We start from the raw sequence: 16,652 nt of genomic DNA, 5'->3' as shown, positions 1-16,652 counted from the left end.
TTAAGTTTTTAGTACCAGTCCACTTTTTGACTGAACTGTTTGAGATATTAATTTGAAAGTTGGAATACTTGTTTACAATCATGATTCCCAAACATGTCCAGGAGAAGGTAATTCTGTCAAAGATTTTATTTGAATTATGGCCCTTAACTCTTTTGACTTAAACATTTCAAACTTTGCTGCAGTGTTCAAGGGTATCACACAATTCAGTAAAATAATTCTTCACTAAATATCTTAATGCTCATGGCCATTGTTCACTTTAAAAATACAGAGATTCTTGTATTGCCTTTTACTGCAAAAACTTTTTTTATTGGCAAGCAATAAAAAAGTCGAGCGCGCTGTCTTACGGACAGCTCTTGTTTCTTGTCCGCCCAATAACTTAAGATTCCTTTGACCCTTAGTCTTCATATTTGGCATGGAGGTTAGTCATGATTAGTAGATGACCCCTATTGATTTTGAGGTCACTAGGTCAAAGGTCAAGGTCACAGGGGCCTTGACTTCAAAAAGCTTGTCCGCCCAATAACTTAAGATTCCTTTGACCCACAGTCTTCATATTTGGCATGGAGGTTAGTCATGATTAGTAGATGACCCCTATTGATTTTGAGGTCACCAGGTCAAAGGTCAAGGTCACAGGGGCCTTGACTTCAAAAACCTTGTCCGCCCAATAACTTAAGATTCCTATGACCCACTGTCTTCATATTTGGCATGGTGGTTAGTCATGATTAGTAAATGACCCCTATTGATTTTGAGGTCACCAGGTCAAAGGTCAAGGTCACAGGGGCCTTGACTTCAAAAACCTTGTCCGCCCAATAACTTAAGATTCCTATGACCCACTGTCTTCATATTTGGCATGGAGGTTAGTCATGATTAGTAGATGACCCTTATTGATTTTGAGGTCACCAGGTCAAAGGTGAAGGTCACAGGGGCCTTGACTTCAAAAACCTTGTCCTCCCAATAACTTAAGATTCCAATGACCCACTGTCTTCATATTTGGCATGGAGGTTAGTCATGATTAGTAGATGACCCTTATTGATTTTGAGGTCACCAGGTCAAAGGTCAAGGTCACAGGGGCCTTGACTCCAAAAAGCTTGTTCGCCCAATAATTTAAGATTCCTTTGACCCACAGTCTTCATATTTGGAATGGAGGTTAGTCATGATAAGTAGATGACCCCTACTTATTTTGAGGTCACCAGGTCAAAGGTCAAGGTCACAGGGGCCTTGACTTCAAAAAGCTTGTCCGCCCAATAACTTAAGATTCCTTTGACCCACAGTCTTCATATTTGGAATGGAGGTTAGTCATGATGAGTAGATGACCCCTATTGATTTTGAGATCACCAGGTCAAAGGTCAAGGTCACAGGGACTTTGACTTCAAAAAATTTGTCCACCCATTTATGACCCACAGTCTTCATATTTGGCATGGATGTTGATCATGACTATAAGGTGACCCCTATTGATTTTGAGGTCACTGGGTCAAAGGTCAAGGTCACAGGGACCTTGACAAAAAGCTTTTCTTCTTAACTGTTAAAGAATGTCCTGTCTGCAATGTATTGATTTTGACATTTTCACATTTGAAGCATGTAGAATACATAACTTAGCAATGCACTGGCTTAGTAACCTCAGATTTGGCAGGGAGGTTGTCCTTGAGCTCTAAATGGCCACTGTTGATTCTGACAAAGTGGTATGCGGGGGTATTCACGCCATGATAGTGGCAGTTCTAGTTTATTTTTCTTTAATTCTAATTTCAACTATAATTGTTCAAACTGGAGCACATGATATGCTACATGCCAACAGAAATAAAGAAAGAAAAATATTGACTCCTAAAAAATATATTAATTTTAGGGCTTCCACTAGTGGAAGTTTGGGAGTCATTTATTCCTTCATTTTGGCATGTGACTTCCGAAAATCTAATACTTTTCCTTCTTTACCAATATAATGTGACTTCCAATATCAGAGATTTTGAAGTCTTTGACTTCCAAATTTTGAAAATGGAAGCCCTGATAATTTTGCTGTGTATCCTGAACTTGAGTTCCAGTATACTCTGGAAGTCTGACTTTACAGGGCACGTTTTGTATTGCTTCACATTGAATCAGTATTTTATTTTTAAAGGTTTTTCTAAAAAAAGAAAATAAACAAACAAACAAACAACAATAAGTTTAATTTGTTTATAAAAAATGCAAAATGCTTTTTTGACAGATTTTACCCCTTAAGTTTTTCAGATTTTACATTTTACCCCTCACTCTAAATTTTGAGGGGTAAAAACCCCTTGGCCAAAAAAATTATCTGGAGCTCTGTAGAACATTAAAAAATCTTATTGTCTGAAGGTACAAGGCTTAGAGCTTTGATATTTGGTATATGATATCATCTATAGGCACTCTAACAATGTTGTTCAAATTTTGCCTCTAGTGTCAAAATTAGCCCCGCCCCAGGCCCCGTGTTCACAAATATTTAAGGATCAAGATCAGGATCAAATTAAAAAATTCTTCATTGTTTATCTTCATAGATTAAATATCTAATATTAATTTGATAAAACTTGACTTGCAATAGCAAGTTTACTGAAATTTTAGAATAAATTTATTGTTATTTTTGCAAGATTTGGACATTTTACAGTTGATCCAAATATTGATCCTGATCCTAAAATTGATCCTTATTTTGATCCGAATATTTTTGTATTTGTTTTGTTATTTGTTGATTTTATCCCAAAATAGTTTGGTTTCTTTGCAAATCAGCAATTTTTTACATTTTGAATATTTACCATTTAATTCTAGCAAAACACGATTAATTTTAGTAACATAAAACAATGAAAATAAAATCAGGATCACTTGATCCTGATCCTGATCTTTTCTTAGTGAACACGGGGCCAGGGGTCATAGGTTTTCTTTACATGTATATAGTAAAAACTTCAAAAAAGCATCTTCTCTTATAGACAAAAGCTAGGGGTTAGATATTTTGTTGTGAACCTCTAGCAAGGTTGTTCAAATTATAGCCCTTGGGTCAAAATTGGCCCGCCCGGGGGTCATGAGTTTCAGTCACTATGTCATAAAGTAAAACATTTTCTTGTCTAAAGGTACTAATCTGATAATAACAATTAGATAGGTCAGTAATCTATGCATTATGGCAATCTCCAATTGTATAGAAACTATTACTATATTAGTATTGTATTAATGCGGTGGCATAGCATTTTTCACATATGCAATCTTGTTTTTCCTAAAGATGCACACTATGATAGATATTGTATCAAGTTTTCCCCCCCTAAAGATGCCCACTCTGACAAATGGTGTATCTGATAGGGTTTGAAATTGCAACTATTGACCCATAAATATGCTATATGAGTTCACCAATTAACCCTGTCGCCACTATTGTGTATTTGTCTTATCAGTTGAGTATATTCTTACATACTTCATGATAACTGTACAAAAATATACATATATGATATAATAAATTTTTCTTCCAGAAACTGGGAATGGACAAAAATGTATAACAGAAACTGAGTGCAAGTATGGGTTTGCAAATTGTATCTCAGAATTCTGTACATGTCCTGAAGACAGATATGCGGACCTAACCACAGAAACTTGTGAGCTTAGTAAGTAGACTTTCTTAAGTGTTTAAGACAATAGAAGAGAATAAGTAAGAAAAGTTGAGAAGAGTTTGGAAACAGTTGGGTTGGTTAACTTTATAAAAATAGACATCTGGAGAAGTGATTAACTAATGTCTACCAAATTTCCATTTTAATCTATTATGTCATGTTACATGATGGAGGGTGTAGAGAAGGGACTAATTGATTCAGTTCAGGTGTTTATTTTGTAATCTAGATTTAGCTGTTAAAATAAAATGTGTAAGTTTTCATACCTCTTTGATCTGTAGAAGACCTATTTTTAACGTTATATTCATGTTTACAACACTTTTAAGGTCCTCTATTATTAGAATAGGGAGAGTTTTACACTCATACAGATGTGTGCTTCACATTTTTGTTAAGTTTTTTGCATGCAAGTTGGTAGTTCCAAAAAATAATGAAAGGAATGGATGTAAACTCAACACACTTTTTTGAGGGCATAGCAGGTCACTTTCCAAGGTCTGTAACTCTGACAAGGACTTTAACAGAATTTAATGGCCCCATTTGAACTTAAATTATTTTATATCATTCCTGACTCTTGTTATACTATCAAAGACAGAGAATTGTCAAGCACGCTGTCCTACCGACGGCTCTTGTTATGATTTGTCTAACAATTCTAATTATTTTATTTCAGAGGTTGGTCTGAATGAAGAATGTAAAAGCGACACAGCGTGCAGGTTTGATGGGGCAAAATGTAGCTTGGAAACAAGTAAATGTGTATGTTTAGACAATACATACATAGAAGGAGAAGCTTGTAAAGAACGTAAGTTTATTTACACCTTTATCTCTCTAAATTTTGTTGTAGCTTTTGGAAAGTTGGTGGTTCTACTCTTGTGCCCACTTGTACCTGACATGATGCACCTGAGGTCTATCTCCACAAGGAAAGCAGGAAAATTTACATATGTTAGAATAACTTAAAATAAAAAACTATTATCTTGTGTAATATGTAAGCTATAATTCTAAATAATACTTAGAAATACATTTTTGTGAAAAATGGTATCTCCAAAACTCCTGAAGGAAATGGGTTGAAACTTTACACATATGTTCTCTGTGATTATATAACATGATGGGCACAGTTTCCATAACTTAAAGTTATCTCTTTACTGAGTTATGCCCCTTTTCTTACTATCAAGCACTGAGAATAGTTGCATACAGCCCCTGTTCAGTTGAAGGAATATGTATTATCACAAAATTAATGATTTTATTGTGTCAAAATTGTATTACAATTAAAATTGTTGTTAGCTCCTAAAAGTTTTGGTTTTTAATGCTTGATGTATATTCAAAGTAAATATATTTATAATATTATTTCAGGAAAAGTGTATGGTGTTGAGTGTGGGGATGTATCACAATGTGGAACTGGGTTAGCCATTTGTTCAGGAATACCTAAGATATGCACCTGTGATGTGGGGTTTTATCATGATGCTGAGACTGACACATGCTTGCCAGGTAGGGATAGGCAAATGATTTGAATAATTTCTAAATTGTGATATCACTTTAAATTGAGGTATTTTGTGAAAGAAAAGCACCCAATGAGAATTCAGTATTGTACTCAACAAATAACAACCTCATATTATTGGATATATCACCTTGTTTCTGCCTTGAAGGGACACGCTCTACTAAAGTCAAAAAGCCCAATAACGTAAAATTCTTACATAGATTAAGTGAAGCACTTAAAAGTCTGCTTAGGATAGTAAAGAAGGATATTCAAATTTAAATTGTATATCATTTGTAGCCCTAGTTAGTAAAAAGTGTTGAAACATTTTTCGTGTTTGGGCCATTTGCACAATAAAACTGATTATTCTGGATAAAATGGTGTGAGGGAATGGTCTTGAAATTTGTACAGAAGTTATTTGTCCAGACCAACATCAAATGGTACACAAATCTGAGAAAATATTCCTATAACCATTATGTAAAAAAACCACAATAACCCCTTTAAGCTTTTAGCTTTCAAAGGATTTGTTTTAGATGTTTGTCAGTTTTTCAATTATAATGAAGACAAATGAAACTAAGATGTAAAATCTCCAACTTGTAAGGTACATTTTTGTTATGTTTATTTCAGTGAAAGGTTTTGGTGATGTGTGTAAAACAGATGACATGTGCTCCATGAACATTAAATGTATTAATACAAAATGTGCATGTCCATCTGGTTACTATGAGGACAACGACATGTGTTCTGAGAGTAAGATACTTCTGTTTTGTTCAGTTTTTATCTTTAGATCAATTCTTAATGAGAATAAAGTTTCTGTTTTGTTCAATATTTAAAACAAAAAGTGTAATGAGATTAAAATTTCTTATCAGTAGTGAGAGTAAAATTTCTGTTTTGTTTCATTTTTATCTCTGCCTGCCTATGGAATCAAGATATGTTACAAAGTTACAGAAGAGGTATTTTTCATGTAATGGTGTGCTTTTTTGTAGTGTGTTATTTGGCTAGCCTACTAGTTGAGAAAAGGTTGGTATTTCAACCCAGGTTCTTTATTTATCTCAGCTTCATTATGATACATGTAATAGCTTGAATCTTATTTGAACTACAGTGTAACTTCCGAATTCCGGAACTTCTGAAATCCGGAAACTTCTAAAAACCGAACATTTTTTTCGGTCCCGATTTTTTCCCTTCTATTTTCTATAAATATAATACTTCTGAATTCCGGAACTTCTAAATTCTGAATTCCGAACGATATTTTCGTAAAATTAGAGTCAAATCAATGCAATTTTACCTCCAAAAACCGGAAATATCCAAAGGTGTGAAATACATTGTAATATGAGAATTTTACCCTGCAGGAAGATTTAATCTCCCTATCGATTGTTTACTAATTAGCGGTGATCGTGTAATTTGACATGCGTTAAAATCACAAACTGTGAAATGGTATGTTTGAAGTGTTGCGGTTAATCAAAGTAATTTAAGGCGGTCAGTTAATATGGAGTGTTTATTAGCGGATTAAATGACAATTAATTGGACAATGTATGCATCAAATGTCTTAAGGGTTTTATTGCATTTTATGTAATATTATTAATTAACTAGCATCGGACGATATGTAAGTTTATGCAATTAACAACATTTCTACAAACTGATAGAAATTCAAAAGCATTTGCAGGTAAAATAAAAATGTATTCTTTTCATGCACATCTTTATCTTGATTAAAAGACTATTATATATGATAATACAGTAATGGACACATCTTCCTTGACATTTAGTGATATTAAGTGGCTTAGTCTTGTCCACATTATCATAAACCTCTGAATTCCGGAAACCTCTGAAATCCGAATTTTTTGACAAGTCCCATGGGTGTTCGGTTTTCGGAAGTTACACTGTACTCTAGTCAGTCCTAGGTTCCTGGAAATAACCAGTAATAGTACATGTCACAAGAAGAAACATTGTTGTGACCCTAGAAGAGCTTGAATCAGTGACCCTTTGGTTGAGAGGTAGACACATTAACCACTAGGCTACAATTCCAAGATTCCTTATTCCCATAGTAATGTCAAGATGTGTTCATAAAGCTGTTTCTGTAACTTACACCGTTGTAGTTGTAAACAATGGGCTTTACTTCATCTTATATTCACTTGTATATTTTTTCCATGCAGAAAAACCTAACCAAGTTGTTTGTAAAAAAAAGGAAGAATGTTTGATCATTGATGCAGAATGTAACCAGGTGTGCTTCTGTCCGAGTGGTACATACGAAGACGGTTTGTTCTGTAAAGAATGTAAGTTGGCGCTTTTCCTATTTTCTATTATGGTGCAATGCTTTCTTAACTTTCTGTCATTTTCTTACAGTTGCATGCAGTTATATATCAAAACAAATGCTACATGATTTGAATTGTTTATTGGATAATATTGTGATATTTAGACAGGTGTATTTCAATTTATGCCCAGTGCAAATTTGGATGAAATGAAGAAAAAAAAAGTTAATGAATAATTTGAAAATGAAATTTTACATTGGAGAAGATACACTATAATTCTGCTGTATTACGCTTTCTTTAGTGATTCTGTTTTTCTCTATTCTATAAAATTTTCCGTAATTTTGTAGCTAACCCCTTAACAAGTTTGTGATTATTTAGTTAGTGATTATTTAGTTGAAAATAGGATGTCATGCTCATGAAAACTGTGTGCTAAATGATATATGATCATTCATAGAAACTTGTGAATCACCTTCCTGCATCAATAAATCTAGATATCGGCCATTTACATTGTTGATGTGGCCTAAAACTCAACAAAAATTAAAATAATGATAATAAAATATATATTATGTTACATGATGCAACTATGAATCGTAATTATCAAAATAACAATTTATTTTTTTTGTATTACAGTGGTTGCCTATGAGGTTGAATGCAAAATGACCCCAGCTTGTAAGACCAAATTTGCCGAGTGTAGTGACGCCACAAAGACCTGTCTATGTCCGATAACAATGTTCCGAGATATTGATACTGACACATGCCGTGAAAGTAGGTTTTGATATCTTTATCACATTTTCTAACAGTGTTAACAACGCATGCAGTGCTTTTGTTATAAAATGTAGTGTGCGATAATTGTCATTGTGTTGAGAAAGGGCCGGCCATCTTGGTGGTGGTCAGTTTTGCAGTATTTCTACCATGATTGTGTATCACTAGAATGGCCTGTATTTGAATTTAAACATGTTCACTTTTGTTTGGTCACACAATGAACCTGTTTTCACATACAAATCACACAACTCTTAGATCACACACCCAACAGAGTGAACAGACACTACATATTATACCTTAACCTAGATTAGAATACTCGGTGCCTAACATCTGGAACAAATTGCCATTATATAATTATCAGGTTATCAAACAGTCTTGCACTATTCAAAAAAACATATTTAACATGGTGGTTCTGTGGTGGAAACCTCTGCTTAGATGCTTAGTGTAAATTATTGTTTTTACATTGGTTTGAATATGTTTGTTTTATAAAATGCCAGTTTTCAATTTTGATATCACCCAATTGTTGAATGTATGTATATATTATTAACTCATGACATTACAACTATATGCATATTTGCTTTCATTTTTTCTTTCCTTTGATTTTCTGTTTTCAAGGTTGATCTTGTGTATTTCTTTGTTGGATAATAATCTTGTGTTATTATTTGATCTGTTATTGATGTAAATTCACAGTATAAAATAAACTGTTTATTACATTGTTAAGACTCACAGGGAAGAGTCAGGGCTTTCCCAACTGTGTTGCCTCATTAAAAATACTTACTTACTTAAAAAAACTTGTCTGCAGTTTTGGTTTTTACCCAGATGAAATGGTTTTCATTTTTTTATTTTTGTGTTATGCTAAAAAAATGGGATGAGAGAATAATCTGAAAATTGGGACACAAGTTATTGGTCCAGATCTGCATCAAATGGTTACCTCAAATCTCCAAAAATAATTTCAGTCCCATCATGTCAGAAACCTACATGGAACCTATAGTTAATTTCTTAATTAATTATTAAAAGAAAACATCATAAATTCTAAACTATCCTTCTTCCATGGCACAGTACTTGACTCAAAGTGTGAATTTTACACTTTACTTGATTTGAATTCTTGTAACGTTATTATAGAGTAAAAAAATATTTTTTTCTCTGATAGTGGGTTCAGAGGTTGTTACTGTTAAGAACACTTGCAGTACTATATCTTTTTTTAAAACATAATAAAAAACACCATATAGCTGAATGAAATATTTACATCATTAAAAGAAAAGTTAAGACTGTATTAACACTAACTATTAAGGATTTTAAATGTAATTTTTTTTTTATTATTACAGGGGCTGGTGATGGTGGAACATGTGAAAATGATGACGGCTGCTCATTCGGTGGTGCCGTCTGCACATCTGATAATTGTGCATGTCCTGAAGGCAAATTTGCAAATACCCAAACAAACTCTTGTGACAATAGTATGTATTGTTGTTTTCATTTTCATTTGATTGAAAATTTCTTAATGTAAGACTTAAAATAGGTATATGTTTAGATTGAAAGTAAAAAGAAACATTTGTATTTGTATGTATTTGTATAGGTACATGAAATAAATAGAATGCAACATGATAGGTTTGTTGCATACAGTCTTTATGTAAATTTACAACCAATGAAATAAATCTAAGGAAACAAAGTTTAACTGGTTATTTAGCTTTTTTGAATAACTGAGAAAATCAAATTAAAAATCATTTACCAGGGCAATTCCTATGATCCAACTTTCATGATGTAAATATGAATTACAGAGAGGCCTATAGGCGGAGCATGTACAGACCGAAGTCAGTGTATTACTGGTAAAGCTCTCTGTGATGGCAGCAAGTGCGCATGTTCTTCAACAACATTTGAAAAAGATGGACAATGTGTAGACAGTAAGTGGCACTCAGAAAACTTTTCTGAACACGTGTTTCTCTGAATTAAATGTGCCCTCCCTCGACAACTACATTTTTTGCAAAAAAAACTTGATTTTTTTTGCTTTACTTACAACTACATCACTGTTTGACTTTGGATTCTTTCATGTGAGGAGCTATTCTGAGCTAGCTTATGGGACATTTGTGGTTTTACTCAGATGCCTGTTTGTGCCTTAAATAATGCACGAAAGGGCACCTGAGGTCTTTCCTCCACCAATAAAGCTGGAATGTCGTCATACCACCTATGCTGTATCGATGTGAGGTAACATCCAATCAAGCAAAATAAACATGCATCACTGTTAACCCTTGTCTTGCTGAAACCTAAAATGTGATTGCCAAAAGTGGAAAGGCAGACCAGCTGCACATCTGTGTAGCATGACACCCTCGGCTGACCAACATACTTTTTTTAACCTGGAGCCAACCAGAGGACATCTCAAAATTGCCAAAAATCACTATTTAGCATTGATTTTTTTCCATCAAAACTTATTTCATAGTACTTCCACTTCTCAATAGATTGTGATAGAGTGAAAGGCTTTTCAGTGTTGGTTACATGTTACATTAAGTTCGTCCATTTTTAGCCTCTCAAGTCCAAAATTTTCTTTGTAATAAGGGGGGGGGGTGGCTGCAGCTCCCCTTCAAACCCCTAAGCACATCCCTCCTTTGGCACCTCCATGAATCTTTTTGATAGAGGATGGGGCCAAAAAGGTGATCATGAAAACAAGTGTTTTGGGTCTAAAAAGTACATTTTTTTCACTTTTTGAGGCCTCAAAAAAAAAGGGGGGGGGGTTTATAAGACGTCTATATGAAATGATAGGTTAAGGGTTGTTTATTGGCATTATCACCTTTCTAAGTTGTGAACTGATGTAGAAGGATGCCAAAGGAACTTGGCAAAGACTGTGACATATTCATGTACATTTTATTTTATTTTACAGAGAGGTCCAGTGATGGGGATTATTGTAACAATGAAATATATATATTTTGTTTTACGTTCACAGAGAGTCCAAATGGGGGATATTGTGACAACGCAGGGGATTGTTTGGCCGGGAATGCACTGTGTAAGGAAAATGTGTGCACCTGTGCTGATACAGACTACTTAAAGGATGATGAATGCCTGAACAGTAAGTAGTCTTTTCTCTCCCTGCATAAAGATGACTATTTCCCATAGATTTGATAAAATTTTGCCCTCTACAAAATTGAAAACATATCATCACCTCAGTGTAGTATATTAACTCCTAATTTAATTTAACAGGAGTTAAACAGTTCTTGCACTAAGGTGACAATATATCGATGATTTTACCAATGCTTGGTTTACAATTCTTATAATTGCATAAGATTAAAGTTTTTGATCTGTATCTATTTTCCTTTTACATATAATCTTGGTTATTGATAGAAGAGGGAAGGAAATGGGATCAGGAAAGGGGGTTTGCTTATCCTCCTTTTGCCACACCTGCCTACAGTTCCTAATTGACCGTATATTCATTAATTGATGCCTAAAATATTATGGTACCTTAATATATGGATCAGTACCACTTTTTAGTGGGGTTTGAGGTTGATGCTGTCAAGATTATTTACACTACTACATTTCCATATAGATTCTTCATTATTGTGGGGCATTTATTGGTACCACTTACTGTTTCTTAAACCCTATCCATGCTATATGTAAAAAAAAGGTCAAATTTTTTTTAACAAACTTGTCCATCATTCCACTTGGACACAACCAACCATCATTTTAAGGAAATTTTTATAATACTGACTGAACAGCAAACGGTGCTCACCATGATCTGTGCCAGCTTGGTTTGCGAGGGTCACAAAGGAAAATTCATTGCGCTAAAACGGTCTCAAAGAACCAAAATTGTATTTAAAGCGTTTAAAGATTGAAATCATATATGGTCATAATTCAGAACTGAATTTCATATAGTTAATACTTTATGAAGTGGAAATTGTTTTGTATGTATGATCATATAGCATTAAACACAATGAACTGCATATGTTGATGTGTAATTTTGTTCTGATATTTTTTCATTTTCTTCATTTTTACAGAGAAAGAAAATGATAAAGAATGCGGTGGTATGGAGGAATGTTTATACGGAGGGGCTGTCTGTGAGGCGACGTGTCAATGTCCGGAACTGTATAAGCTTATGGGTACAACCTGCATGAAACGTAAGATCTGATATTTTTTTTATATAAAGATGGAGAAATTTTCTTGAATGGCATTTAACATATATGAATAATGCAAGGTGTTATGATCATGACATAACAGATCATGTAAAGAATAATGATTCTTTTATCATGTAAAGAATAATGATTCTTTTTAAGTTAAAAAAAAGAGGAATGCTCTGAAGCTGAAAAAGAGAATTTTTCATCGTCTTTATAACAGAGAATATGTTCCGTCTTAATGACGTTATTAGCTTTATCATTAAGGCAGTAAATTATCTTGAATTCTGGAGAGTCCTTAGTATATTCTAAGTCCTAGGAAATAGGATCAATTTAAGGACTTATCTTAGGGCCCTTTAAATTAACATTTTTATGTTAGGTTGATGATATTAGACTTTTATCAAGTTTTTTATACCCCCGCACAACAAAGTTGTAAGGGGGGTATACTGGAATCAGCTTGTCCGTCCGGCTGTCCGTCCGTCGGTTTTTTCTTGTCCGCCCAATAACTTAAGATTCCTTTCACCCTTAGTCTTCATATTTGGCATGGAGGTTAGTCATGATTAGTAGATGACCCCTATTGATTTTGAGGTCACTAGGTCAAAGGTCAAGGTCACAGGGGCCTTGACTTCAAAAAGCTTGTCCGCCCAATAACTTAAGATTCCTTTGACCCTTAGTCTTCATATTTGGCATGGAGGTTAGTCATGATAAGTAGATGACCCCTATTGATTTTGAGGTCACTAGGTCAAAGGTCAAGGTCACAGGGGCCTTGACTTCAAAAAGCTTGTCCGCCCAATAACTTAAGATTCCTTTGACCCTTAGTCATCATATTTGGCATGGAGGTTAGTCATGATTAGTAGATGACCCCTATTGATTTTGAGGTCACCAGGTCAAAGGTCAAGGTCACAGGGGCCTTGACTTCAAAAAGCTTGTCCGCCCAATAACTTAAGATTCCTTTGACCCTTAGTCTTCATATTTGGCATGGAGGTTAGTCATGATTAGTAGATGACCCCTTTTGATTTTGAGGTCACTGGATCAAAGGTCAAGGTCATAGGGACTTTGACTTCAAATAGGTTGTCCACCCATTAACTTAAGATTCCTTTGACCGACAGTCTTCATATTTGGTATGGATGTTGATCATGACTATAAGGTGACCCCTATTGATTTTGAGGTCACTGGGTCAAAGGTCAAGGTCACAGGGACCTTGACAAAAAAAAGCTTTCTTCTCAATTGCTAAAGAATGTCCTGTCCGCAATGTATTGATTTTGACATTTTCACATTTGAAGCATGTAGAATACATGACTTAGCAATGCACTGGCTTAGTAACTTCAGATTTGGCAGGGAGGTTGTCCTTGAGCTCTAAATGGCCACTGTTGATTCTGACAAAGTGGTATGCGGGGGTATTCACGCCATGATAGTGGCAGTTCTAGTTTTCTTAGGAAAAAATAAAAATCTACAATAGCACACTCTTCAACCCACAAAATGTTCATGTTCAGCTGCATTGCTGTATGGTATTAGATAGTCATATGATAGGAGTCTTAAGTAGGGACATTTTCTTTTCAATACAAAATTGTCTCAAGATTTGTCTTCAAACTTAGGACTTTCTATGAAAGGCAACCCAGATTATTAGAATGCAGTTAATAATACACAATTAATAAAACATAACTAAAATTGACCACTGCTACTTTACCATTGGTTTTCAGTGAGACAGCCCAAAACTTGTTATTTGTAACAGTCGAAGGCCAGGATAAAGACTTGCACTGCTGTGCTGTCTTTTCTTACTAAAATTTTTGATAAAGTTTTCTGCATCACTTGTGCTATTGTTTTTAGTTAATTTTTCCCCTTAAACTTGCACATTCCTGGTTACCAATGTTCTATCTGTTCATCTTCTGACAGTCTTCATTAGAAACGTAATTATTTCTTGAATTTTTAAGTAATAAAAAGATCTCTGGCCAAGACACATTCAACTATAGCATGGATTTTCCCATATTTTTATGTGTGCCTTCTGTTATAGTGCTTTTCTTATGGATTCATCATAGTTCAATTCATGAATATTCTGCCTTTTAAGACTGTGTTAATTATTTTGTTTATTTAGTAATACCGTATAAAAGTGAATGCAGTGATGTTGAGCTTTGTAAGACTACAGACTCTATTTGTGCCGGGGATCAGACTAACATATGTTCATGTGCTGAGGGCAAATATTATGACAGTAACCTTGATTCCTGCAAGCCATGTAAGTCTCCTGTACATTATTTAAGACTGTTGACTTCATTGATTTTACAATCTTGTAGTATTTGATTGGCATTTTTTAGCTTGATGCTATGAAGGGAGAGCTATTGTTCTCACCCTGGTGAAGGGTATAGCCATCACACTTTGGTTAAGGATTTTGCATGCAAGTTGCACTAAATCTACAAGAGGGAATGGGTTTAAACTTATACATGCACATCCTCTCTGATTATCTTGCAAGATGGACACTTGTCTTAAAACTGAGTAATCTTGTTACAGAGTTATGCCCCTTTTCTTACTGTCAAGCTCTGAGAATAGTTGGGCATGCTGTAATGCGGACAGCTATTGTTTTTAATAAAATTCTAAAATGGTACGAGTTGTTATAAAATAATTTAGATTTTACAATTTATTGAAATTTTCAGGTAACTTAGACATAAAATTTAATTTACCAAGTGATACTTGTCCAAGTTCTTTATAAGATACCAATTGTATGTGCAGATGAAGCATTTTTAGCTCGACTATACGAAGTATATGGAGAGCTGTCCTACTCGCCCCGGCGTCGGCGTCCGCGTCCGCGTCCAGATTTTAGATTAAAGTTTTGGTGCAGTAAAATATTTTTCACTATAACTTTGTCATTTCTTAAGGTATCAACTTCAAACTTCAAATATATGTTCCTTATCATCAACCACATCTTATGTGACAAGGTTCATAACTCTAGCACCAATATTTTCAGATTTATCTCCCCTTGAACTTAGAATTTTCCTTAAAAAATATTATTTTTTACTGTAACTTATTTATTTCTTAAGGGATCAACCTCATACTTCAAATATATCTACGTTATCATCATCCACATCTTATGTGACAAGGTTCATAACTCTAGCACCAATATTGCAAGAATTATCTCCCCATAAACTTAGATTTATTTACTAGAAAAATGTTATTTTTTATTTTAACTTTTTTATTTTTAAAGGTATCTACCTCAAACTTCAAATACTTATTCCTTATCATCAATTACATTTTATGTGACAATGTTCATAACTCTTGAAGCAATATTTACAGATTTATCTCTCTTTGAACTTAGGATTTTCTTTAAGTTATATAATAACTTCTTTACTTTTTAAGGTATCTACTTCAAACTTCAAATATATATTTCTTATCATTGCACAAATGTTGTGTGGCAAGATCCATAACTCTAGCATGACTATTTCTAGAATTATTCCCCTTGATCTTGGAATTTATGTTAACAAATGTTATTTTTTTACTATAACTTAATACATAATTATACATAATTGATTTTTCTTTCATAGTTTTGTCCTCCTTACTGTGTCCAGTTTTTTATTAGTCGAGCTTCGCTGTCTCCTGTGACAGCTCTTGTTATAGAATAGTCTCTCGGATGCACCTCCTGTGCAATAGTCAGAAAGTAGAGAAAAAGAAAAATTGTATGCCTCAATTTATTTTGTAAATTGTTCGTTATTGTTAGCTTGTCTGTTTTGAATAAAAAGTTGAGCTATTATGAATGCTACTGTGTCATTGCTGTGCACATATTTTAATATAGCTCATATAATAGTTTTAAAGGATATGAAACTTGGAATACTTGCTTATCATGACAAATGGCATATGTAAGCCAAGGGACATGATTCTAAAAGCTATATTTTATCTTCCTTATATTGTTGTTACTTCACTTACCAACTTGCTTGCTTGCGGAACATCAGTTCTACTCAGGTGCCTGCTTGAAATAATGCACGGAATGGCACCTGAGGCTTTCCTCCACCAGTAAAGCTGGAAAGTTGATGTATGACCTACACTGGTGTTGGTGTGACATAAAACTCAATCAAAACAAAACAAAAGAAACAAACAAGCTTCACTTACCAGAATAATACAGAAAGTTCTTTTGTATGATTTAGTGTTGGAGCAGGGAGAAAGTGGCTGTTTGGATGCACAACAACAGTGTACCACAGACGACGCTGTTTGTGTGGACGGGAAGTGTAGCTGCTCACCTGGAACATACTATTTAAGTGGAAAATGTAACCCAGGTTGGTGAAACTTTGCAAATTACAAAGAAATCTGCCTAACAATCACACTGTTCCCTTGACCAATCTGCTGTTATGACCCTGATCAATTTAAATATTAAGAGCACATACTTCGCAACTCGTTTCATTGGTCTAATCTAAAGATGAAACCACCCAATTATAACAGTACCCCATTTTCTTCAGAACAATTATTCTTTTGTATGTATCCTGTCCCTGTTATGGAGATCCCACCTCAATGATTGTAAAAAAAGACCATGTCAACA

At 34.3% G+C, this 16,652-nt stretch overlaps 1 protein-coding gene across 1 annotated transcript in view; it reads left to right on the top strand.

The window, feature by feature from the left end:
• Nucleotides 1-16,652, top strand: part of LOC132715971 (uncharacterized) — a 124,020-nt gene that overhangs the window by 42,998 nt on the left and 64,370 nt on the right. Inside the window, exons 29-40 of the mRNA XM_060699087.1 lie at nucleotides 3,450-3,578; nucleotides 4,243-4,371; nucleotides 4,920-5,054; nucleotides 5,668-5,787; nucleotides 7,188-7,307; nucleotides 7,914-8,048; nucleotides 9,371-9,499; nucleotides 9,821-9,943; nucleotides 10,915-11,100; nucleotides 12,023-12,142; nucleotides 14,229-14,366; nucleotides 16,264-16,392. Of these exons, the coding sequence (XP_060555070.1) occupies nucleotides 3,450-3,578; nucleotides 4,243-4,371; nucleotides 4,920-5,054; nucleotides 5,668-5,787; nucleotides 7,188-7,307; nucleotides 7,914-8,048; nucleotides 9,371-9,499; nucleotides 9,821-9,943; nucleotides 10,915-11,100; nucleotides 12,023-12,142; nucleotides 14,229-14,366; nucleotides 16,264-16,392 (1,593 nt within the window). The remainder of the gene's footprint in view (nucleotides 1-3,449; nucleotides 3,579-4,242; nucleotides 4,372-4,919; nucleotides 5,055-5,667; nucleotides 5,788-7,187; nucleotides 7,308-7,913; nucleotides 8,049-9,370; nucleotides 9,500-9,820; nucleotides 9,944-10,914; nucleotides 11,101-12,022; nucleotides 12,143-14,228; nucleotides 14,367-16,263; nucleotides 16,393-16,652) is intronic.

This window comes from Ruditapes philippinarum, unplaced genomic scaffold, assembly GCF_026571515.1.
Source record: "Ruditapes philippinarum isolate M1 unplaced genomic scaffold, ASM2657151v2 ctg163_1_1_1_1, whole genome shotgun sequence".
Taxonomy (NCBI): Eukaryota; Metazoa; Mollusca; class Bivalvia; order Venerida; family Veneridae; genus Ruditapes; species Ruditapes philippinarum.
This window is presented reverse-complemented; position numbering and strand designations above follow the sequence as displayed.